At 36.9% G+C, this 27,154-nt stretch overlaps 2 protein-coding genes across 5 annotated transcripts in view; both read right to left on the reverse strand.

Annotated features, from left to right (window-relative positions):
* Positions 1-5,246: 5,246 nt before the first annotated feature.
* Positions 5,247-10,391, reverse strand: LOC122361494 (keratinocyte-associated protein 3). Its single transcript, XM_043262278.1, has 6 exons — positions 10,268-10,391; positions 9,342-9,526; positions 8,017-8,076; positions 7,589-7,786; positions 7,353-7,487; positions 5,247-6,161 (listed from the first exon to the last, which is right to left on the reverse strand). The coding sequence occupies exons 1-6, from the start codon at positions 10,278-10,280 to the stop codon at positions 6,066-6,068; spliced, it is 687 nt and encodes a 228-aa protein (XP_043118213.1). The 5' UTR covers positions 10,281-10,391; the 3' UTR covers positions 5,247-6,065.
* Positions 10,392-11,902: 1,511 nt separating this feature from the next.
* The window catches only part of ctbp2a (C-terminal binding protein 2a), a 45,065-nt gene continuing 29,813 nt past the window's right edge, over positions 11,903-27,154 (reverse strand). For 3 of the 4 annotated variants that reach the window (XM_043263364.1, XM_043263365.1, XM_043263363.1), the window contains 8 exons: positions 23,086-23,240; positions 21,160-21,304; positions 19,670-19,876; positions 18,429-18,643; positions 18,223-18,353; positions 16,799-16,926; positions 16,385-16,499; positions 11,903-13,405 (listed from right to left, as the gene is read on the reverse strand). In XM_043263364.1, the coding sequence (XP_043119299.1) occupies positions 13,225-13,405; positions 16,385-16,499; positions 16,799-16,926; positions 18,223-18,353; positions 18,429-18,643; positions 19,670-19,876; positions 21,160-21,304; positions 23,086-23,240 (1,277 nt within the window). In that variant the 3' untranslated portion in view covers positions 11,903-13,224. Of the gene's footprint in view, positions 13,406-16,384; positions 16,500-16,798; positions 16,927-18,222; positions 18,354-18,428; positions 18,644-19,669; positions 19,877-21,159; positions 21,305-23,085; positions 23,241-26,114; positions 26,733-27,154 lie in introns of those variants that run through there. The other variant, XM_043263366.1, reaches the window with a different exon arrangement.

Below are 27,154 nucleotides of genomic sequence, written 5' to 3' on the forward strand. Positions count from 1 at the left end.
AGTTTAGATAATTGTCTATACAACTACTAAGAACATTAAAACTATAGCAAATGTGTTAGTTCTATAGACTTATGATGAGTGTTTCTTTCCCTCAATGGTGTCTCTGTTGTTTCTCACAGAAGTCGTTTAATCAGAGACACCGAACTGAACAGAGACTCAGAGCCAACCCCAAATCCAGCAAAGAGGGGTTCGGCGAATGTGGCGTTGAATGTGTGTGTGTTTCAGAGACGCTGTAGAGGTACAGACAGCCAGCCAACCAGTCCAGATGAACTCCTTCTCTGTTCAAAAATGAAGGGACAGATATATATGTGATCTTATGACTTGTGTCTGACAGCAAAACTGTTATTACAGCATCTAAGACTCCAGGAATTTTCATTGTGTCCAAACCTACAGTCTTTTCTCCATGCTTTCCTGTCGATTTCACTGATATATTAACCCTCCAGCCGCTCCATTCAGCCTCCCAGTAACAACGTCCAATCAGACTCTCTACACACAGAACCTGATGACACTCATCAAATCTGTCTGGATGATCAGGATACGGCTGCTCTTCTGACATTTAATCTTTCTGTTCCTCTCAGACAAAAAGAGAAGAGTGTTTAAATCCAGTGTGAGATCACATGTGTCTGAACAAAGACGAGAGATTATAACATAAGTAATACATTATTAGTGTGTATGTGTGTGGCCTACATTTCTGTGGTTCTCCACGTTCCACACTATAAAAACAAGATGTCGTATTCAGTTCACATAACGAAGAAACCAAAATAAAACCCTGCTCGTGAAAAATCTAGATTAGATCCTACACAGGGTCCTAGTTTAACAAAATACAAACAACCAGGTATACAGTATGCATATCTGTACAAAGATAATTATTAGTGTTGAACATACTTGAGTTCTTCTAATCTGTAGTTTGGATCAGAGAGCAGCTTGACTAATGATGGTCCTGGATGACTGTAGCTCAGATCCAGCTCTCTCAGGTGTGAGGGGTTTGAACTCAGAGCTGAAGCCAGAAAACCACAGCCTTCCTCCGTCACCATACAGCCAGATAATCTACAAACACACATACTCAACTTTACATCACTTCAGACGATAAAACTGATCAAGTACAAACCCTCAAGCTCTTACGATTATCAACTTGATTTCCATTTACTATAAATCTCTATTCATCCATATATTCAGATCACAATCATTCATATTTACATACATCAACTTTGTATTACCTGTGAACAAAAATAACTGGATAGAAATACACTTTCGTTTGATGTGTTTGTTTCTTTGGATTTTATTTTTGGTTGTCGGTTGAGAAATGTGTTAACTCATTTGATGCTAGCTGGTCTTTGTTGCTCAAAAAAGACTGGAGATCGTTTTAAACCGATGCACATGAAGGATGATTCAGATTCTTTTAACTCTGCTTTGTAATCTCAATTTTTACATAAAAGTGTGTTTTTCTTACCCCAGTATGTAGAGCTGACAGAATGATCTCTTCAGTTCATCAGAGAGCAGCTTCACTCCTGAATCCTGCAGGTTATTGTTATTCAGGTCTAACTCTCTCAGTGAGGAGTTTGGTGATTGTAGAGATGAAGACACACTTTTACAGCACTATCACTAGTGATATTAAGCTATGAAGTCTATAAACAAAGGATGAAATATGTTTAATAAAGGGGAGATGGCAGGTTAAACATTTGTGTTCTGCACATTGTATTGAGCCCATATTAGACATATGAGTAATATATCTTTTTTTTTTCATCAGGAGGTGAACTTGACTTATTATGAGACCACATTAGTTAGACACAGTGGCAAGAATATGTTTGCGAACCCTTAAAAATAACTGGATTTCTGCATTATTCAAAAACGTGGTCTAAAGTAACACCTAACAAGTTACAATTAACACAGTTACAATTAGATGAAAAACAGCACATAAATGTTCAGAAACCTATACAAACTGCTTTGTTCTTGTTTACGCAATCAGAAGATAAAAATGAATATGTGCTATGTACAATAAACCAGACAGAGAGCATATTTAATTTCATTACCAAGTGGAGCTTTGTGTTTTTCATACCTCAGTATGTAGAGTGTGAACTCTTCAGTCCATCAGAGAGCAGTTTCACTCCTGAATCCTGCAGGTCATTATTACTCAGGTTCAGCTCTCTCAGTGTGTTTAATGATTGTGGAAATGTAGGCAAAATTTCACAGCACTGACCAGAGAGATCACAGTTAGCAAATCTATAGCGCAGAATGAAATTAGGTTTATCAGCAATTTCTTTTTTGCTATTAAGTAATAAGAAGTAAGCAAGAAATATGGGAAAAAGTCATGCATACGTTGATTTTTCAAACAACCTGTCCTATGCATGGTTACAGGGATTCAGATACATTTTAAACAAATTCCTTGACTAAAATGGGTAGATTTGTTTATTGTGTTATTATTTAATAGAGGAAAAACTATATAACTGAACAAAACAGGCATTCAGTTTCATCTCCAAAAACAAATTAACTCACAAAGCTTTTCTGCAGTTCAGCACAGCTGGTATCAGTCTCCTTCTACCCTCATCTGATGTGTTGTATTTTTTCAGATCAAACTCATCCAGCACCTCCTCTGACATTTGAAGCATGTAGGTGATTGTTGAACAGTGAGACGGAGAAAGTTGATTCACCGAGTGATTCTCTGATTTTACAAACTCCTGAATCTTTCTGTACAGAGTCTGATCCTTCATTTCTAACAGACAGAGAAACATATTATCCATCTGTCAGCTGAGAGACATTCACCACCCTTGATTTTGTCTTTAATGTATTGTGTGGTTTTCTTGACGGTCTCTGAGCTGTTTGCTTTGTGTATCAGAAGATCCTTTAAGAGTCTCTGATTGGACTCCATTGAGTCGAACAGCAGTAACTGCAGGAAAAGATCCAGGTGTCCATTTCTACTCTGTAAGGATTTATCAACTGCTAATTCTAGTAGCTCATACAGAGATTTTGTCTGACTGTACATCATTGATCATTGAATCCCTGAATTTCTGTCACACGGTTGATGTATTTTGAGGGGATCTGATTGGCTGCTGCTGGTCTGGAGGTGATCCAGATGAGAGCAGAGGGAAGCAGGTCTCCTCTGATGAGGTTTGACATTAACACACCCACTGATGAAGACTCATTCACATCACAAACCTTCTCATCATCTGAAAACATCAGTGAAATTCTGCTTTCATCCAGACCATCAAAGAGGAACACAACTTTACACTCCCCATAAATCTTTGAGTCCAGATCTTGAAGTTCAGGATGAAAGTCCAGTAGAAGTCTGTGAAGACTGTACTGGTGATCTTTAATCAAGTTCAGCTCTCGAAATGGAAGCAAAAACATGAAATCTACATCCTGATTGGCTTTTCCCTCGCTCCAGTCTAAAATGAACTTCTGCACTGCAAGGTTTTTCCAATTCAAGCTAAGCCTTTAGTAAGAACAGCCTTGATTTTGTTTTTCTCCTCATATCCTGGTTCTTGTAAGGGTTTAAATATGTCATTGCAGTAGATTGGAGTGTCTTGTGTTCTGGTTGGTTTCTCCATTTGTAAAACCTCATGTTCTTCATTTACTCCTTTACTCTCTCCTTCTATGAGGTAGAGCTGTGTGTAGATACTGTTCAGGAGGGTTTGATTCTCTTCAAGTATGATTCCCTCAAATAATCTCTCATACCGGTTCTTCATGCTGGTTTTGTGTTGGTCTTTGATTCTTTCTGATGAGGGTAGATGGGGCATCACTGACCAAACCACATCATCTTTCTTCAGTCTGAAATGAAGAAATGAAGAGAGCAACAGTGACTGTAAAAAAGCTTTACGACTCATAAAAACAAAAAATTTTTAGCACATCAAATGTTACGATTTAACTGGATCCCACAATTAAACAGATTTGTCAGTTTAACGGACAACAATCAGGAGAAAAAAACATGTAAGTTGCAAAGTATATATTAGTTTTACAATACATAACTGCCTATATTTTAGAAAGGCATCCCTGGCATCAAATAGTTTTAAAACAAATTTTAATTAAATCACATGCTTACTTGGGACTTTAGACACACATGTTGAGAAAGTCCAATACAAACGCTTTAGTATTTGTGTATTAAATCACTTGCAATTCTGGGTATTAGAGCATTGTTAGCAAAAAAAACCCCTGCCTATTTATCAGCCCATTTATGCATTCACCCACTATATGGATTTATGAATTGAGTGGGTTCATATTGCATGCAGTTGATGTGTTGATCTGTTGAAGATAAAGTTACTGTTGAAACTTTCAGGTGTACTAACATACTACTATTACAATTGTGAATTCAGCACTCGTTAACTAAGCAGGTATAACTTCACAGCTTTTTCCAAAGCATTAGGGCACTTGCGCTCGACCAGTTATAGTCTTATTTTGACTTAGCTCTTAATGTGCTGAAAAAAAAGAAAATGTTTTTATCTCGATTCGGCACAGACGCATCTGGAAAAACGAGCGCGTCGCACAGCGTCACATCTTAGAAACTTCTTCAGCCAATCAGATTCAAGCATTCAATGGCCCCGTAGTATAATATACAAGTGAGGCTATGTTCTGCTGGTGTCTGTTATACATTAGAATCATATGGAGTAAACAGTGTTTTCAAAAAAAGTCCCTCAGCACTTTTTAAAACTTTCTTGAGTTTCTTGTCTAGTTTAATAAATAAATAAATAAATAAAAAAAACAGCCTTACGATAAGCACCCAGTTGACCAATGACCAAGCGAGTAGAGATCTATCGTTTCCATAACAACAAGAGAACGGAGAAGCTGCCGATAGATAAACTGACTGTATTTCAGTGTTTTTTAAATGTATTTTTCACTTTATTGCGATAAAATAATAAAGTAATAACTATAAAGTTTGAAATCTGATAATCCAGTCAGTAGATAACTAGGATTTTGTCTCTGAGTGAACAGATGTCCAGCAATTCAACAGGTGCAGTGAAGTGAATTTATTTATACAATATCACCTTAAACAGAGCCCGCGCGAGATTACAGCATTTAACATTTTCTGAAGACCTATTTTGACGCTTTGTTAGATTGTAATAACAAAGCGTCAAAATAGGTCTTCAGAAAATGTTCATCCACCTCAGAGGGTCAAGTAACTTTTGTCTGAATTGAGCTTTTTAAAGCTACAATTTTATTTTATGGAAAGTTTTTTTTTTCCTTGGTTAAATAAAGGTTACATATTGTATCTGCATATCGAAACAGGCCACATTCACATTGAGAAGAACTCTGAAAACTGTTTTAAACGAATGTGTCTTTATTCAAATATGACGCACACTTATAACAACAACACACTTCAGCGTTAAAAAGTAATAAAATGTAATGTAGACAGCAATGCTTTACCTCTCTGAATGGAGATATGAGTAATCTGTCAGGAATAAAACAAAATGATCGTTCTCTAAACTCACAAACACAGACTTTTGAAATGAACTATAATGCATCATGTAGAGAGAAATTCCTTTGCTTTGATAGTGTCAGGCAAGTCACTATGTCAATATTTAACACCTTTAATCCTACTGGATTATCTGTGAATGTGAGATTTTCTCTACCTCATTAAATCCGACTCATATTAACATGTCTCACGACGCGCTGGCACACTCTCTGTACTGCATACTGAAATAGCTGAATGACTACCGGCTACAGAGAGCTCAGTCTGTGGCACATTAGCTATTGCTTTAAAGCAACTATTTTTGGTGTTTTGCCATCACAAACACAAAAACATCCCATTAAAAAAAATGAACTGCTTAAATTTGAAATTACGAACAAGTTGGCTGTTTCAATGTGAACAAGAACCACTAAATGTAAGTCCAGATACAGTTTCAGAAAACACGTTTGTGATGTTTTCGGCTTGTGTGGACTGTCCAAACATCCATCCGATTGGAGTTCAACTGACATACAGTCTGTATCATAACCTCAGTGCTTCAAATGATCTACTATTATCAATTAACACAAATTAAAACAGAATGTAACTCCGTATGAATGCAAACTACTATTATGATCTTTTTCACCATTGCGTATTTAATTAAACTTCCACCTCAACCTTGGGACTGTGTCTAAGCGCTGGTGGAGTGATGGGCAATGAGACGCTCTCCTTGAGTCGTGCGGTCTTGGTCCATCTTTGATCCTGATGCCAGAGCCTCCTCTTCCAGCTGTTATGAAACGCAATCGCATTGATTAAAAAGAGGCCACGCTATAGCTTGTTTAAATAAATAATCACTTTCAATTCACAGGACATTTTTCCACTTCCTGAACCTTTGGCTGTGTGATAAAACATATGCTCTGAATGCAATGTAAGGTGCTTTTGATAAAAGCTTTATTGTGCCGTAAAGAAATAGTTCACCCTAAAATAAACAAAACATCCACAATTGCATGCAGCGTTGCCAACTTAGCAACTTTTTTAGTTTTTATGCTTCACACCCCTTTGGCGACAAAAAAAAGTGAATAGCGACAAAACTACTTCTTGGACAAACCTTAGTAACTGACTAATTTTGGTTTGCCAGCGTGCACACAATCTGCTCTGTTCGGCGAGCTATCAGTGAAAATAGATATTCGATTGCTTCTAACTCTATTTTACATGCAAATGTAGCCAAAAGCCACAGCACGGCCATTGTCTACATCTTGTGTGTAGTTGATTTTATTAGACGATGGCTTAATTAGAAATCAGCATTTTAAGTCAGATTAACATCTTGTAAGGGAGAGCTTGTTAGTAGGCCTAATAATGGGCTTTCATATTGATTCAGTTTTCTGACAACCGAAACCTTAAAATATATCAATGAAAACAGTTAAATTGAGAATTTGGCTGCATTAAAATACGTTGTGTGACAATATGACAACACTGATTGCATGCAAGATGTATATGAGATGCAAAACGGTTCGGGAGAAATTTAGCATAATATAACTTGCTCACCAATAGATCATCTGCAGTGAATGGGTGCCGTCAAAATGAAAGTCCAAACAGCTGCTAAAAACATCACAATAATCCACATGACTCCAGTAAAGTGAAAAACTGTATGTTTTTAATAAACAAATCCTTAATACGTTCACAAGATGCTAATTTAAGGACTGGAATCACGGATTATTGTGATGTTTTCAACAGCTGACTGGACTCTCACTCCAACAGCAGCAAAGGATCCATTGTTGAGAAAAGTGATGCAATCCAAATATATCATCTGTATCTTGGATGGCCTGAGACTGAGTACCTGCTCTAAAATTCATAAATGAATATGTAAACAGCTCAGAACCATGCCAAATCATTTCCATAAGGTTCACAGAAAACCCCTATGTTTTTAAACAGCAGGTTCATTCAGTTAAGCCATCTGCATGAATACTGAGAGATGTACCTGCTCTTTGAGGTAGGTTTGAGCACAGGGCCCGATGCCTCTTAACTGGAGAGCCACAATGAAGCACCACACAGACAGCCCAGCCTCCAGGGCAGTGAAAGCAGAACAGGTGAACCACAGAGCAAGAGTAGTGTCCTGGGGGAGAAACAGCAGTTTAGTCTTCACATGCAAGATGAAAGCGCAAACTCGTTCATTTATGTCAAAATCGGCACGTGCATTTCAATAAACTGACTTACATAGATGCGGGTGGCATCGAAAGGACAGTTGACGATGACCGGAGATCGTGCATTCACAGGCGTGTTAGTGGAATTGCATCCTTTCATGAGCGTGCTTCCGTCGGCTGAAATGGTCATACCGATCGCCAAGATCAGACCCACTAAACACGCCAGCGAGAGAAAGGCGTTCAGGAAGGAGCTCACTAACAGACCGATGTGCTGCAGGAAGCGGAAGAACAGAGCTGGGTTAAACACTACAGGGAAAGAATGTGGTATTTTATGGCATTGGTATACAGAACAATAATGTTGATAAGCTAGTGTGACTGTATGTCCTCTTCTTCCCCAGACATGCCCTTGCTGGGAGAACAAATTCATCTAAAAAGCCCATTTTTTTTGCCACTTTCAAACTCATAAAAAGAACATATTCACCATAGATAAGACCGACTTACCAGTTTCGAATTGGTAATATTCCTTGACACCAATATTGCAACGATTCCACTTGCAATGCTCTGAGAAAAACGAAACAGGTTAACATGATTAGGTTCAGTGCGTCACCAAACGCGTGGAAACGGCTAAGCAATAGTTAAATGGATTCCCCCTCAGGCCATCCAAGATGTATGTGAGTTTATTTCTTCATCAGAATAGATTTGGAAAAATTGAGATCCTCTTCGGTCAGTGATGGGTGCCGACAGAAGGAGAGATACAAATATCACAGTAATCCACGTGATTCCAGTCCATCAGTCATCTCTTGTGAAGCAAAACGCTGCATATTGGTAATAAATAACTGTTAACCCTTTACAATAAGGTGTCATTTGTTAACATTAGTTAATATATTAACTAACACGAAAAAACTATGAATAAATACACTATTTATTCATCTTTGTTAACGTTTAATGAAAATACAGTTGTTTATTCATGCTACTTCACGGTGCACTAATGTCAACAAACATAACCTGGGATTTTAATAATGCATTAGTAAATGCTGAATTTAGCATTAAGATTAATACACGCTGTAAGAGTATTGTTCAGTCTTAGTTCATGTTTACTAATGTTGTCAACCAATGTTAACTAAAGAACCTTATTGTAAAGTAATTTTTTTACTCAACATTTTACTTGAAATATATTATGTATGCATGTGTCTATATATACATAATATATACTGTACAAACATATATGTCATGTAAACTATGGCCCAGTTTCATGGACAAGGCTTAGACTGAGCCAAGATGTTTCAATTAGGTCATTTCAGTAATTTTTATAAATATGCTTTAGAAAAAATAATTACGGGCATCTAGCTTGTTTTAAGATCAGCCAGTGCAAGTTTCTTTTATCTGAAACAGCTCAGATTTGCATTTAATCTAGGACTAGGCTTAAGAGTTTTATTTTTGATGTGATTAATCATGGTTAACAGCACTAGTTTTTAGTTTGGGCTCTGATGGCACCCATTCAGTGCAGAGGATCCATTGTGAGCATGCGATAGATATAATGCTACATTTCTCCAAATCTTTTCTGATGAAGAGTTACGTCTTGGATGATCTCGAAAATTTGCGCAGATTTTCTTATTTGCATGAAATATTCCTTATGTCATATATGCATTCTTAACTGGGTGATGCAGCACACCCAAAATAGCTGAACATTTTTTCCCTCTCACCCTTTCTGAGATTTAGAAAGCATCACCTACTGGAGAGATTAGGCCTACATGCGTGAGTTGAATCAGCATCATTAAGAACCACAAATGGGACGTGAGAAAATATACAGAAGCACAAGAACTCACCAGAAGTCCTGATGTGACTGAGATGATGTTTGACACGGTGTATTCTGTCGAGATCTCGTTGCTGGGTTTGGATACGTGGCGTAACACGCTGCCATGGACAATGGCACTCAGGATGAAATTAACATGACCGATGACAATGAGGGTCAATCCTTTCTTCATCAGCCGCCCGGGGCCTTTCTGCTTGTCTAGAATGCAACACACTTTTATTTAGTCGACTTAAAAACTGTATAAAAACTATAGTCCTACTCTGCCCACAAAACAGAAAATGTAATGGGTTTAATGGTTATTAATGAGAATTGTATTGGTTTTAATGGAAACTATAACGGTATATACTGGAATGTAATGGATTATATTGGTGGGATGTTAAATCCTATTGGAAAAAGGCCCAAAAACACACTACAAAAAGGAACTTTGTAATGGTTTTACTAGGAAAAGCTAATGGTTCTTAGTGGTATTTTTAATCGAAACCATTAGAATTTCTGTGCTGGTTTCTATTGGTACTGTATTGTTTTTGTCTTCTTAGAACAAACTAAACGTTTATGGTTAACCTCCAGAGGGTTTTATTTTGCAATGTATTTCACAAACATGTTAAGTGCTACCTTAATAATAAAAAAATCAGATTTGATACAAAACTGTTTTTTTATAGTTTATAACATTTATGAAGTAGGCTGTGAGGCAAATCGCATTTTCTTACTAAACTTAGCAGGATGTAGCGCACAATATTGTTCCGAAATAAGTTTTATTCAGCTGGGAAGTATTAATAACAAAAACGAGCAAAATGTAAACATGCGCGCTTCACGAAGACACTTATCTGATCCACGGGGGCTTCTTTTCTCCGGACGCCGTTTTTTACGGCTTCAGGCGAGCTATAAATCAAGTACAGTTCTCGCGCACGCAATAAAAAAATAAACAATTGACCGTCTTACCGAAATCACACATATCTGTATCCGCGAATTTGAGCCCAGTTCAGAAGGAAAAACTTGGCTAACGAACGAAGTTTCCTCCCTTCATGCTCGATGACGTCCCGCGCGACTCACCTGTGCAGCGGAAGTGGGAGGAGCCAGAAGACAAAGGTCATTCAAAGCGAACACAAAAGAGCTCAAACATCTCGTATTTTTTTTTAATGTTAAATGAAAGGGTGATATTGTAATATATATATATATATATATATATATATATATATATATATATATATATATATATATATATATATATATATATATATATATATATTTATTTATTTATTTATTTTTTTTGCTTTGTATTGCATTATGTCGCTGCATTGGCCAAACTGGCATCTGGGAATACTACAGCTTTCCATTATATTCACAAAGATTTTACCAGAGGGTGATGCACCTCACGTGACCAAATGCTGCATCCCAGAACAGATTTAGTTTCGCGACATTCACTGCAGCACTTAAACACTGTCTGGCATCTGTCTGTTCATTTGAACTATTTAAAGTATGACAGCATTGGTCTACTGAGATGTATAGAACAATGCCAGTGTCCAAAGTCCTGTCATATCTGAACACCACGCCCCGCCATATCAGCACTGAGCAAATACTGGAGTGAAAGCAACTGAGGACAAATCATGGGCATATCAGGTAAACAAGATAATATCTGAATATTGAAAAATGTACAGGTCACATATAAAACACGAACATTTTATTGTCAGAGGCATTGTCAGTATGTTAAATATAGCCAAGTAATTTACTTCGGAAATAATTTACTAAACTATACTTGTATGTTTTGATGGAGCACAGTCATTTAAAAATAGCTTTTTAATAGCATAATTTAAATATTTAATTACAGTGAACAATATGGCATTTTAACAGTGCAGCCGGAAATATCAGAAAATATCAAGAAAAATAACAAGAAAATATCAAAATAAATGGAAGTGTACAATATGGCAATGACCTCAGAAAGCATGTCATAAAGACAGACAGAAAATTGCCTTAAGACACACCCATACCCAAATAAATAAATTCATAAATTATTATATCTTAAACGTGTGTATATGTATGTATATATATATATATATATATATATATATATATATATATATATATATATATATATATGTATGTGTGTGTGTGTGTGTGTGTGTGTGTGTGTGTGTGTGTGTAAAATGTTAATACACAAATGTATCCCTTTTATTAATCTTAAATAGCTATATTTTAAAATTAAAGTATTTTTCATTTAATATAGATTAATAACATCAAAAGTGTCTACATATACATACAGTATATTATATATATATATATATATATATATATATATATATATATATATATATATATATATATATATATATATATATATATATATATATATATTTTTTGGGCATTTTTGTCAAAGACTAGTTTCTCTCAGTATTTTACCAAAAGCATGCATATAAATTAGTGAAAATAAAAACCCCAAGCACAAACCCAGATCCACAGCGACCCCTTGTGGCGTCCAGTCGCATGCAGGGGTCACCTGAAGGTCACAGCATGCCGCAAACCCCTTCAGCCCTTCATGAACGTGTGGGTAAAGCGAGACAAACACTCAAGCGCAGTATAGAAAGTCAGAATGGTATTTTTTTTATTTGAACTGTACTGTATGCTAAATGTTCACCTCGGTACAATAAACGAATACAAATACTCACACTAAAAACCAAACCTACAGTTCCAGAACCAACGTGACTGGAGTTGGCCGAGGACCTCAGAATATTGCATATAAACAACACAATGAGCTCCGAACAGTGCGCTTCCACATAAAGAACCCAAAATGAAAAAGGAACAGGGAGAGGATCACAGGAAAGTATGGTTACAAAAACATTAAACTAGACGATACAAATCTAATTTAACTGCCATACATTCAACACCAAAAACGCACTGGATGTCAGATCTATAAAAATACCTCGGGTTGGCTGACGGGAAGGAGCGAGTATTTAGACGGGGCTGTCGTGTATTTTGGAGCAACCGGTAAATGTTCTTCCTGAGACAGGGGCGGTTTTTCACTCCAGTCCCTTTTTTTTTTCTGTGTGAGCTGCCATCTTTTTTTTCTTCTTTTTTTTCTTGAAAGCGAACACAAAAATCAAAATGATGTCCCTCGCGGTGACGTTCACTCAAATCCAAATTTTGTTAAACCGACATCTTGTACAACCCGACGCAGTCTGCATTCTAAACCCCGCGAACTCATTTTCAACCGAAACGAATGGATATCTCAGCAAAATAGTGTGCTCTCGGGTCTTAAAGAGGACTTGTTTCTGAGCTGGTGCTTCTTGAATTTGTGCAATTCTGTAAACAAGAGGTCAGCTATGCAAAACGTCGGAGAAAAAAAAAAAGAAGCTAATAATTAATCTTAATAATTTTTGCCCAAAAACAGCCTTTTACCTCTCTGTTCTCTTAATAGATACACTGTATATATATTTTTTCATTATCAAGCACATTCAAACAAAGACGAGCACTAATTCCGTGGGTGTGAAGAAATAAACCGTTATGAGTTTTTTCGTTTAGGGGCCCAAATAAGGCGAAGAGGAAGAAGACGAGTGCGTGGCGTCTGATAAACGTGAACGTTTCGAACTGGTGCACGAGGAAAGGGGTGCGGCCTTTGAGACACGCCACGCCCCCCTACGAAGAAAGCACCGCCCGCCCGTTTCAAAAAAACGGGTGGAAATGATGTCCTCGCCTCACACGAACAACAGAAACAACCTGGGATGAAACGGAAATGCATGGAAAAACACTGAAACTGAAAAAAAAAAACAGACGGAGGAGAGATGTCCGTGAAGCATGTCTCCGGTGCAGCTAACGGCAGCTGATTGCTTGTTCACCCTTTCACTGTCTCTTAGTCTCTTTGATTTGCAGTTTTGCTGAATGGCTGTCGGTCAGCGGTCAGGTGGTTATGACTTGGCGAGGTGTTCTCTATGGTCGTTGTGTTTGAGGAGCTGGGTGGGGGACGGGGCGAGGCTGGGCTGGGCGCCCGGCGGCAGGGGGTGGGCCCCGGGCACCCCGCCAGGCATCATGCCCTCCATCTGTCCACCCATGCCACCAGGAGACACGCCCACCGCACCAGGAGGAAACCTGGGGGAAAACACAGAGGAGAGAGCGGTAGAACGAGGTCGCCCTGCTTTGTGCTCCGCCCTTAACCACATGATTACAGACTCGAAAGCTGCGTCGCTTTGGCCGAGAAACATCTCTAGCAAGAGTTCGGGCAAATGTTTCTTAGCATTTAAAAATGTAAATAATAATAGGCTTACGCGATGAAGGGTTACTCTACCTCAAAATTAAAAGTTTGTCATTATTCACCGTGTCGTTCTGAACCTTTAAGACCTCCGTTAATCGTCAGGACAACAATTAAGATATCTGTGTCGCTGTCTATGAAGGCCAGATAGCCCTTCCCTTTTAATTAATAATATCTAAATTTGTGTTCTTAAGATGAACGAAGGCCTCACGTGTTTGGAACGACACGACGGCGAGTCATTTTTATTTCGGGGTGAACTAAGCTTTTATTGCTTAAAAATCAAAAACAAAATCACGGCTATATTTCTACTGCTACCCCTAAAAGATTTATTTTGTAAAGAAATATTTTTATTCAGCAAGGAGGCAATTCATCAAAAGTGACAAAGCCTTTTATAATGTTATAAAAGATATCTAATTTTAAAAAATGATATTCAGTATCATGGCTTCTATAAAATTACTATTAGTAATGTTTTCAACAATAAATGTTTCTTGAGCAGCAAAACAGCATATCAGAATGATTTCTGAAGTAACGACGCTGAAAACACTTTGAGCATAGGAATAAATAATTTCTTTTAAATAATATAATTTTTAATTTATAATTTATAATTTTTAGTTATTTTAAATTCTAATATATTTAACAATTTTTCTATTTTTTTTGAAGCAAAGACCCTTAAATGCATGTAAACGTAAATTGTATTCATCTTAAATGGCTATGTTTTAGTACAGATTAATAACATCAATAGCGTCTACATCAATAAACAGATTTTTTTTTTTAATTATGTACACTTCAGCATGTTAAATATGACAAAGAAATCAACGCATCAATGCATAAATCAAAATGAATGGAAAATTCTAAATCAAAATGATTTCACATTAGGTTCACATTATCATAATCTTATTGATTCATCGTGTACGTTTACTGAATATGTTTTTCTCAAAAAGAGCATCCACCTAATTAAAAAAAAAAAAAAAAATGCACAAGGTAACAAATATCATGTAAACTAATGAGAAACCAATTAGCAGGCATCATAATATTTGTACTTTCTGTGAGAATGAGAAAACGTGAAAATAAAAGGTGACGAAGCAGAGCGAGGCTATCGCCGATGTGTCGGACGTCACTCTTTTAGATCTGTTTGGACGGTGTCTCTGCGTCTCGGAGCGCTGGGAGTAGTTACCTGTCACTGTTTAGGTATACATTTTGTCTTGCAGGCCGCCGGGAGAAACGGCTGGTAGCGGCTGGGCCACTCTGCTGAGCGAGAGAAGCAATCAGACTGAGCAACACAATCGGCCCGTGTGTGTGTGTGTGTGTGTGTGTGAGGGTTGGAGAATTAAATGAGGTGTTAGTTCGGGGGAAATGTTCAGAAGGGTCACAGCGGGTAAATCTAGAGGTGATTCTGTCTAAAGTTAATTTATGTGCGCCGCAGGGACGGACGGCGCTCTCGTTTCGAGTCTATTTGCATATGGTGATCTGGAGGAATAACACTCGCTACACGGGGACGGCCTAATGAAGTGTGTTTGCATAGCCGAGTTTGTTAAGCATATCATCTCACAGCGAGGAAGAATGTATCTTCAGTCCAGCATTTTCGCCGATTTAGTGTTTCGGGGGGTTTTTTATCCAATGACCAAACCAAAAAAATCTGCATTTTTGTCACGCACATTTATTGTTAATTCAAATCCTATTTTAAAATATGCCTTCATGCGGCGCGAACATCCCGCAAAGTTTTAAATCTGAAAGCGCGCGTCGTGTGTAAAGTCGGTCAACTCTGAATCAATGAAACGAGTTGCTTTTAAAACGAACCCCTCCGTTTTCATTCAGGCCAACATGAAAAGAGCACTTTTGGAGTAATAAAAGCTCGCAAACCCTGCTTTAAATAAAATCAACCAATCACTGCAAAGTAGAAGTTTGGAAAACTATATAATATATAAACTATATAAAACTATATAACCCATAATAGGAGCACTTTAAAAATATTACATTTATCATAGCATTAAATAAACCATTACAATTTACTCAGCATTTATTAGTATACTGTGTACTTTAATTTAATATATATTATAGTATTTTAGTAAAATACATAATTACTATTGATTTAATAACAACAATATTTATTGTAGCATTTATTATTGTTACATTTTACTATTAGAATGTATTATCATTATTTGATAAATTAACAAATGATTATTTAATAACAACTAAAATTTGTTAATATTTATTAAACCTATTGATATTTACTATTATACCATTTATTACATAATTGTCAGAATTATGTGTCACTGGCAAATAGCCTTTCTTTTTTAAGCTTTAAAATAAATTTTACAAAATTATGTTACATTTATACAAAATGTATAAAAGATGTGGTAGGAAAAACAAACTTAAAATATTACATAGAAATTTTATTATTATCATGTGCTGTTAAATAGTTATAATACATACAAAATAATACATATATATATATATATATATATATATATATATATATATATATATATATATATATATATATATTACTTAAGATTAAAAATAATTAAAGAATTAAAAATTAATGTTGAAAATAATGTTGAAGAATATTTATTATATTAAACATTTTTTACATATATAATGATATTATTTATAATTAAGAATAAATTAAGAAAATAATTCACAAATTTGATTAATAGAAAAAAAAAAGTTGTAGATTGTCAATCCTAGAAAGGAGGGTGTATGTGATGGTGACAAACTTAAGGATGTATACAGTAAGGGTTAGTATGATGAAAGAGGTGACGTATGAAGTAATAGATGGTGGTCTGTGCATGTTTAAACTGTTTCAAATGTTTTGTCACCTGTAGGCTCCGCCGTTGAGCTCCGGATGTACCTGCTGCTCCATCACCCCCCACGGCGCCGTGGTCACAAAAAACTCTTTGTTTACGCAGTTTCTGAGACTGTCTGGAATACGACCTGAAAACCAGAACAAACCCGAGACGTGACGACGGATGCTTAGAGGAAAGGGAGACCGAGTTTATAAAAAAGAACTAGATCCACATTCCCCCGAAGGACATGCAAGCGCTTGCTAGGAAGCAAAAGAGCAACGTCGCCGTTTGAAAAGATATGCGGAGATATATCTGGACCGTTCACACGCTATGCAATTAACCAGAATCAAGCATGCAGTCCACCGATAACGGTGCGTGCAAATCCTCTGACGGTCTAATCATCAGGTTAGGTTTTGTATATCAAACAGACGGCGGGAGGTTCTGTACCGGTGATGGCCCTGCGGATCTCAGTGGCCGCTGCCTCTCTCATCTCTAGTGAGGCCTGCTCACTGTACCACGCCGTGTGAGGGGTGCAGATCAGATTGGGCGCGTCCTTCAGAGGACCCTGAGAAAAACTGAGAGAAAAGGAGAAGATCATGCACACACACTACTGTCAGCACGTCTCTTATGCTCACTACAGCTGCATTTCTCTGACTAAAAACTGTAATATTGCGAAATGTTATTATGTTTTTAAATGAACTGTTGTCTGTTTGAATATACTTTAAAATGTGGTTTATCCCCGTCACAAAAAGGTTGAATTTTCAGCATCATTGCTCCAGTTTTCAGCGTCACGTGATCCTTCAGAAATCCCTCTAATATACTGATTTGCTGCAAGAAACCTCCTATGATTGTAGAAAACGTCTGTGCTACAAAATATTTATACATTTCCAGGATTGTTTGACGAATACAAAGATCAAAAGAACATCATCTACTTGAAATAGTTTGTGTTTAACATTATAAACATTCACCTGGATTTAGGATACCATCTACATTTCCTTTCAGAATAAAAGTCCTCATTTATTACCCTAAAATGTACTTTTTCTCACACATTTTAATATTAAAATGAATTCATGCTAATATTACTACTTATAATGCAATCTCTATTTTGATTCTATTCATTTAAAAAAAACAACAACCAAAAACTGATTTTAGACTCAAACACTTGCATTATTTTAATTTACTAACTGATTGTTTTCTTACATATTAAAAAAAAAAAACTAACACTAGCTTCTCTATTCTTTTTGTATTCTATCTGTTCCTTTTCATTTTACTTATACTATTAACAAAAACAAAAAAGGGGTCTATACCTTGCTCTATTCTTCTTCTATTCTGTCTGTTTTCTTAATTATAATATTATATAACGTAAAAATTAATTGCTGCATGTACAACTAACTGAAGTGTTACAACACTTGCTTTTGATTAAATTTGGATTAAATGCTTTTGAATAAAAGTGTCTGCTAAATGTCTAAAATGTAATGTAAGAATAATACAACAAATTAAGCTGAAGCAATTTAGACCAGGTTTATAAATGGATATGTTCTAGAAAAGTACGCCTAAGCTAAACAAAACAAGCATTAATTCGAATTTTTTTTTGTAATTATTTTTGTGCAACCGTCTTCTCCTGTAATGAGTTGTGAGTAAAATATTAGCTAAAAAAGCATTCGTGACGCACATTTTTAAAATCCACCAAAATCAAAAGACAATTTTTGATTATATGGGTTGCACTTATCCTAATTTCACATATTATATAGAACTAATAGCGCGCAAATTTAGTTGCAGCTGGAAAAAAAAGTTTGTAGTTGCATCCAATATCTTAAGATAAAATGGACATGGAGATGGGACTATAATTGGTGTGTCTTTCCGAACGTTACCTGAAGGGTTCAGACTCGTGAACGTCCAGAGCGGCCCCCCGTATCCTGCCCTCTTTGAGAGCCTGGGCCAGGGCTTTTTCATCCACCAGACCTCCTCGCGCTGTGTTGACTAGAAATGCTCCCTGTCGCATCTGACAAAACATCACACGATATTTCACGGTCGTGTTCACGCCGCGGCCACTAGATGGGGTCTGTGCGTAACGCACCTGTTTGATGGTGAAGTCGTTGATGAGGTGGTGATTGTGTTCGTTTAGGTTGCAGTGGAGAGACACGCAGTCGCTCTGGTACAGGAGGTCCTGTAAGGTGTAAACTCTCTGGACGCCCAGCGATCGCTCTAAACCGTCTTGCAGGTACGGGTCATAAAAGATCACATTGAAGCCGAACGCTTTTGCTCGAACAGCCACGGCCTGTCCCGATCGGCCTGTGAGACGTACAGAAACATGCGGTATGAGAGCACAAACGGGTTTGGGATGGCATGTATAACTTATATGGACTTTTCGGAGCTCGAAAACCTCTCGTCACCACTGACAATGACGGAAATTTGACCTGATGATTGATCATGTCTACAGGTCAAAATTGAATACTTAATTGAAATGTTTGAAATCAGTCTTACAGATGCTTTTTTGCTATCGGCGTATGAAGATATTTGTGCATGTTTTGATGTTTTTAACATAATTTGTGCTATTTTATAATGATCTTTCCGTTGCAAAAACAGTTGAACATAAATGTAACTAAATCAGTTTTACCAACTGTATTTGCGTATGTATTATAACTAATGAATAATACTAGTTTGATTCCATGATTACTAAACTTTTTTCTTTTTTTTTAAAATAATAGCAATATTTTCATTAAATGACATTACCAAGACAGGTTATTACATAGCAAGCAATATTACATGCTAACTATGACCGCATAACAGACAATAAAGTGTTATTAATTCATATTTTGACTTTTATTATATTTCGACACCACACCATTTTTTTTTATTTTTACTTTAAGTATTTTAGCTAGCTTTAGTTTTTTTTTTTTCATTTTTAAGTCATAAAATAATTTCAATATTCACCAAAGAATATAAAACAAAAAATAAATATATATATATATATATATATATATATATATATATATATATATATATATATATAAAAAAAATAAATATATATATATATATATATATATATATATATATATATATATATATATATATATATATATATATATATATATATATATATATATATATATATATATATATATATATATATATATATATATATATATATATATTTTTTTTTTTTTACATTTTAAATATATTATTTACATAATCATACATATAGTTATAGTTATAAGTATACATTATTTCATTCAACAAAACATGGTTTAATAGTTTTAGTTCAACACCTTGCATTATAATATTCTGTATAATTGTTCCAGTCTTTCAGTCTCTCACCAAAGCCAATAAGTCCGAGAGTTTCTCCTCTGATGCGGGCGGCCCCCGAGGCCACCTCTCTGATCTGCTCCACGCTCTGGACCCGTGTGCCCTCACGCATGGCCTGGTACAGCCAGGTGTTCCTCCGGTACAGGTTCAGGATGTGGCAAAGCGTCGAATCTGCCGTCTCCTCCACTGCGGCTGATGGAATATTACACACTGCAATACCTACAAACATTCACAGAAGTTACGCAACATCAATCCTTTCAAATCAGAACGCTCTATAAACCAGATCGCAACGGCCTCCGATGGTCTATAAACACTGACAGCTGAAGTAACCCCCGATCCCATCTTCTCTCCATTCACGGATTTGACCTCTATTGAACTCTTTAATGTTTCTCCTTTTATTCTAACCATATAAACGATCTGTCCCAGAGGTACAATTAAATCTACTGTACCTCCTTCTGCAACTCTTTTCAAACTTTCATCCAACTTTTCTTCACTGCACGAAAAGTACTTTGTATTTCTGAAAAAAGATTAAAGCTGGTTTCTCAACTAAGCGGTATTTGATTTCAGTAGCATGTTTTCTGTGAGGAAAGCATCTTTAGGAGCAAAACATTTTATTTCCTACGGCTTTCAACAATATGATCTATCAGTCAGGTTTCTTACTGTCATTAATTAGGTGTATTTTATTTTGCAGAAAACTGTTAAAAAGATTAGATTAGAATAGGGAACAATTATTTATCATTGACTATGACGTTACCCTCAATAAATATGTTCAGTTATTAATAATTAGCAAATTAGTTAAGTTTAGGTATCTGGTAGCATTAGCGATGTAGAATAAAGCATTAATATGTGCATAATTACTACTAATAAATGGTAGTGAAGATACCCTAAAATAATGCATTATGTGTTGTGCATTTTATCAGTATTCATTACATTGTTTTATAAATAACAAATTAAGTACATTAATGTTTGAATGCATTACATATACGTAACATTGAACAGATAAGTATTATTATAATATATTAGAACTGTGGTTACAATCATAATGTGCATTACAAGGCATAATTAACATGTTAACTTCATAATAAATGCTAAATAAAGTGCAACATTTTCATTATGATTGATGATGTTGTTATCATGCAAACTTCCAAAACATTTCTTTGCATGAAAATATATTAAAAGCACATGTGCAACCGGTCACGTGTTTGAATGAATTATGCTTTTTTAGATAAGTATTAGAATGCACCATCACGTAATGCAAGGCTTATAGTAGTAGTAGTAGTAGATATTATTACTAACATTCTTCAGAATATCTAACAGTTGACGGCAGCCATTGACTTCCATGCTATGAGAAAAACACAACGAAAGACAATGGCTACTAGCAACCGTTTTGTTACGAGCATTCTTTCGAACATCATCTTTTGCGCTCAACAGAAGAAATGCACGGGTTAATGATGACACTGTCCCTTTAAGACCAAATATTGCGACCGGGATATACTCCTCACCCATCTCTCCGGCCGCTTTAATGTCGATATTGTCGTATCCACTGCCGATGCGGATTATGATTCGGAGGGCTTTAAATTTCTCCAGATCTTCTCTGGTCAGAGTGATGGTGTGGTACATCATCGCCCCCACCGCCTCGTTCAACACCTGCCACAGACACATTTACGCCACACTATAAACATCAGAGAATAAAGCCGTGGGGTGTCTGTTAAAGACACGTAAATCATTTCTTTGTAGAATCCTGGGAGGAGTACGTGGGTGTAATGCATTTCTTATGATGAGTTCGCCATGTTCATCTGCGTGTTGTTTCGTGCGTTTGCTCCAGATAATTGTTTGTTTTGTAATCTGCGCAATTACACACACAACAAACATGTTACTCGGAATCCGACCGCAATAAAAGATGTAATTAAACATAGCAGGCTATTTTCCCTTGTGATAAAACAGGAGAAATTAAACTCAATGCAACGAGATTCTACAGTAAATGAATATATACAGCGTTAGTGGGTCTGATAATTGGGTCACTATGAAATGAATCACAGCTGCTGGGTTTGCACGAGCCAGTGTTTCTTGCAGTTTTTGTTTAGTATGCATACATGCATATTAAACAAATCTACTTTATGTAGCAAATTTCCATTTATTACAATAAAATCTTTGTCATATAAACATACAGTCAGCAACTCAGTAATGCATTCACATAGCTTGTGCTTTTCGGAGTATTTTCGATCAATTATTTAATAGAACTGGTTAATAGGAGTTTGTAAATCAGACAACAGTGGACATGTAATTTGTTGCTGCGTGCTGGGCTGTTATTTATTTAAACTTAAGTGGAAAACAGCACTGGAGCTTATAGAAAATGCAACATAATCAGTTTGAATGGTTCTATATAAATGTTATATAAATGTTTTTATAAAACTGTACTTTACCTGTTCATTTGAAATGATGGTTCCTGATCAGATTGAGTTATTTTTTAAATATGATAAATATATTTTGAACATTATATTGGTAAAAGGCTCAAATAAACAAATACAACACAATAATATATACACAAATATAAAAATATATTATATTATATTATATTAACCCAGTACTGAAATATGCTGAAATGACACATGCATGTAAGAAAAAATATGTTATGTTTATATATTAAATATATGTGATTCATCGGATGTCGCACTGGGATGTTTTCAGGAAATTGGAAAAATAGGTGGACTGTCCTTTTTTGGGTCAAAAGTAGGGTTTTATTAAATGATTATTCTATAACATCAAATTTCAGAAAAATAGCGATTTATTGCAGCAAGCAGAAAAGACTGTCTTCCTTTTATGAAGGCTTTCTCTTAACATCATAAAAAAAGTTAACCTATCCTATCGAAATAAACCACATAACATATATATGGTAAAGGTGCATCAATGCGCATTTCCTGTGTAAGCTACAGCACTGACGTGTAGAGACTGAGATGGCGGAGCGCGAGAAAACAACGCAGTCTAGCCGCTCAATTAAACGATCTTGCTCGCCTCAGTCTGCTCAATCTTGGCAATGGAATTTCCTTCGAAACTATGTAATAATGGACCGTTTCACATCCAGAGATGAAGGATCGGATGATGCAGTTACCGAAGAGGAGGAGTCTGATGACAGTCTGTTACAGTCTGTACAGATCTATCTATCTATCTATCTATCTATCTATCTAGCCATCTATCTATCTATACACACACACACACACACACACACACACACACACACACACACACACATATATATATATATATATTTGCCCAGTTCCAGTACTGGAGTACAGTTAGTATTGGAGTATTCAAAAAAAAAAATGTATATTCACTAAAATTGATGATTTTTTTGACACAAACTTGACGCTCAACTAAAAAAATGTTTTAGATACATATAGCTAGTGATGAAAAAATCATTTGAAGCAGACCTTCTCATGTATTTCCTGTGTTGACTGAGCGTCACAGAACGCCACAGTGGCCAAATCCTTCAGGATGGGCATCTCTACGGTACAGTCCCTCCCGTCCAGCAGAGCGACCAGAGGCCGAGGATGCATCGGACCGTTCATGATTTGCGGCCTTATACCTGTGTGTGTAGAGAGAGAGAGAGAGAGAGAGAGAGAGAGAGAGAGAGAGAGAGAGAGAGAGAGAGAGAGAGAGAGAGAGAGAGAGAGAGAGAGAGAGAGAGAGAGAGAGAGAGAGAGAGAGAGAGAGAGAGACACATAGAGAGAGAGAGAGAGAGAGAGAGAGAGAGAGAGAGAGAGACACATAGAGAGAGAGAGAGAGAGAGAGATGAACTTCTCGTTCGCCCCCCTGCCATGTGTGTTGTTGTCATGGAGATCACAGCATTTGGGCAGAGTTATGAATACATTTTATTTAATAGCCTTTGGGGAAATGTCTCGTTCTGCGCTTTCTGTCTTTTCGCTCTCCACCATGTATTTAAAAAAAGACTTCAAATGAGAATTATTTACCAGAGTATTATTAAAAAATAATTGTGTGGGAGATGTTAAGGCAGAGCTGGGTTTCTCGGAGGGATGCGAGAGATCAGGGGTCTGGCACGCTTTAAATGAGCAGCGGACACATCAAACAGAAACACAAATGACATGCTGGAGAGATCGCTACATCAGAGCGGGAGAAATCAGAGAGGGAAGGACAGATGATTGGGCTCTCAGAAGACCGACATTAACACACACACACACACACACACACACACTCATGTAGGTGCTCAACCGATCAATGTTCACAAAAACGTCCTGACTGTTCGTTTTCCAACCCATAAACAATTTCAGAGCTCTAAAAGCTTTTTTGGACATGAACAACGAAGATAAACTTAAACTCAGTGATTTTTAAACAAACAGAGCCCGAGCCGAGCCGTACACGACCATTATCCAATCAGAAACGAGCAAGGGGAATTATCCAATCAGAGAGCGGCAGGGGAAATCTCGGCCCTTCAGCCATTCTCCACGGGCATCTCCACATTTATTCTGATCATAGAGCACAAAAGATCCCGACAAACCATTGATTCCTCACATGCAAGGCTTTTTATTTGTTTCTTTCAGTCTTCCGGTTTTCTCCCAGCCAAGAGATTTTTTTTTTTTTTTTTTTACATACTCTCAAGTTGTTTTAGAAACCATGACTTTCTTTGGAATTTTTTTTGTTCTTTTCCATACAATGAAAACATATGGTGACCACTGGCTGTCAAGTTGCAAAAATGTCAAACAGAAAAACCATAAAAGTAGTTCATGCGGTTTTTGTTCGTAATCCTCTGTACCCTACAACAGCTTCATGAGAAAAGCTTTCCTTTAACAAAAGCTTTGAAATCTCATTTGCAATCACATACATACATGTATGCATAAGAACACTGACATCAAGTTTTGTACACTATAAAATGTGTTAAAAGGTTTTGTGTTTAAATTTAAAAAAAAAATTAGCTACAATTTTAGATTTAGAATTTTTTTATGTCCATATGTGTCTATAGAAATGTTGCTTTGGCAGCTAGATGAGTTGTTTTTTCATTTTCATATTTATAAACATTTTTTTTGGTTAATGTTTATTTTTGAGTGGATGGAACAGAAATGCTTATTTTATGGTTTGAATTTTAGTTTCAGTTTCAAAAAAATCTCGTTTTCCCTTTAAATAAAGATTTCTCGTTTTAAGCATAAACTCTTAATTTTGATACATTTTTTAAGAACGCATATGCTGACTCAAATGCGTTTACATACGTGTACTGAAAAACAAGACAACGATACAAAGAAAATCTTTTTTTCCTTTCTTTTTTGCAGTGTCCAATAGCGAACGCCATTGGCTCTTACGTGTCAGGTGACCAAACGCAATGTGAAAAGACCAAGTATGCATTATCTTTGAAAGCTACATGCAAACAATCGCTTGAATAGTGGTCCGTTTGTAATTCATTTTAGTTTAAATGCTAAATTTTCTATTGAAACGCTACTTTCAATGTGCTTTTTCGGAGGGTTTATGGGTTACGTTTTACCATTTGTTCTCCATCATAAAGTTTGTAACAACACAAGGGTAAGCAAATAGTGGTCATTTTGTTAGTTCTGAGTGAACTATGCCTGTAATGCATGTGAAACTAATGAGAGTGAGCGAGCGAGAGAGAGAGCGCGAGCGAAATGTAATACTCTCTTTGAAATCCCTTGAACAATAAAAGTCTGTAAAAACAAAAGGAAATGAGGAGATTTTTCCATGGAGCTGCATTGACGTGGATGTGTGTGTTAAATATGGCAGAGCGTACATCACACCGTATGTGTGAGTTTCCCCACCTCTTGCTTAGGTGTGCCGCTGTGATTTTAATAAGTGTGTGTGTGTGTGTGTGTGTGTGTGTGAGAGACACAAGCAATCTTGGATTTAAAAAAAAAAAAAAAAAAAAAAAGCTGGCAGCCAAGTGCCTCACCTCGCTGTCAACTGCTGCTTGTGGTTACCAAGCAACCTCATCTTTCACCGTCACACAATAAACACACATGCACACACAAAAAAAAAATCTGTCTGACAACGCACTTCTTTGCTCCAAACCAAATAAGACGCTTGCAGGAAAAGCGTTTAAAACAGTCGTATCACTGAATGGCAGTCCAGGACCTGAAATAAACCAGGTGCATGTGTGAGTGTCTAATAAGAGCGTATCTGTGCTGCGTCACTTTTTCTTCTCTCTCCACCCCTCCTGGTCTATTAGCCAGGGATTTGGCTGCCAAAAACACACACACGCGCACACGCACACACACACTAGCGATAAGGAGTCAGGCGCACAATGCACTGTGTGTTTGCACACACACACACACACACAAACTAGTTTGCAGATGTGTCACAGAGAGCAGCCAAGACATGCGCTTGTGACACCACTGAGAACTGCACACACATACACGCACACGCATGCATGCATGCAAACACACACACACACACACGCACACTTTTTTCTTTTGGCCGATTTCGGAAACATGCGCCTTGCCTGGAAAATGCTGCCTCCACATTCCTCCCATGAAGAGCAGCCCAAAAAACAGGGGAGAAAAAAAATGGAGGGAGGTGGCAGAGAAAAAGCGTTCTCCTGTGATTGTGTCCTGGGGGTCTCCCTCCTCTCTCGCTGTCTGTCTGTCGCTCGCTCGCTCGCTCGCTCACTCCCCCATATGTGGGTAAGCGGAGATTTCTGCTCGTCTTCGGTCGGCCGCTCAGAATGGAAAGCGTTCAGAGACGGACGGAAGAGCCTGTTGTTTTCATTCCTTGTTCTCGTTCTAGCCTCTCGCTCTGGGTTTGTCCATCTTGATTGCCGTTTTCATCCCCCCTCTCGTCTCATTTTAGAGCAAAGCTCTCAAGGTGAAAGAGGAGAGGAATAATTACGCCTGGCCGAGTCGAGGAGAGTCACGGAAAGAGGGAGAGGGTCAAAAATTCCCACACGAGTGCCAGTGCAAACGAGTTGTGCCGTTCCACTCCTCACGCTTCCAATCACTCCCCCTTCTGTTGCTCTTTTTTTTTTTTGACCCACTCCTTTTTTTTTCCCCCCCTCAACCGCACTCCCTCGCTCTCAAATTTATGATTTGGAGACCACAGTGGTTAGAGACTGCCAGCCTCTCCCTTCCACTCACATCTCTCCGCCTGCCTTTCTTTCTTTTATTTTCTCTTGCTCTTTCTGCCTCTCTTTTATTCGCCCTCCCTCTTTGCTCGAAAATTACAGTCACTTCTGTCTGTTAAAATGGTATTTACTCGGCTTATGTAATGTGAACCCCGTACGAGCGTGTGCTTCGCGAAAGAAGCGAAATCAAGGTTAAGGAAAAACTGCGAAACGGAAATTAAAAATGACTAAACGAACAAACAAAAGAACAAGCTAAAAAACAACAACAAGAACAAAAAAAACCTAACCAACAAAGTAACGAAAGAAAGAAACAAACAAATGAATGACTAAAAGACTAATAGTTTGAATTATCGGTTGATTGACTGATTGATTGATTAATCTATAAAGTAATGAATGAACAAATAAGCTTGGAAAAAAAAAAA

This window comes from Puntigrus tetrazona, chromosome 17 (genome assembly GCF_018831695.1).
Source record: "Puntigrus tetrazona isolate hp1 chromosome 17, ASM1883169v1, whole genome shotgun sequence".
NCBI lineage: Eukaryota > Metazoa > Chordata > Actinopteri > Cypriniformes > Cyprinidae > Puntigrus > Puntigrus tetrazona.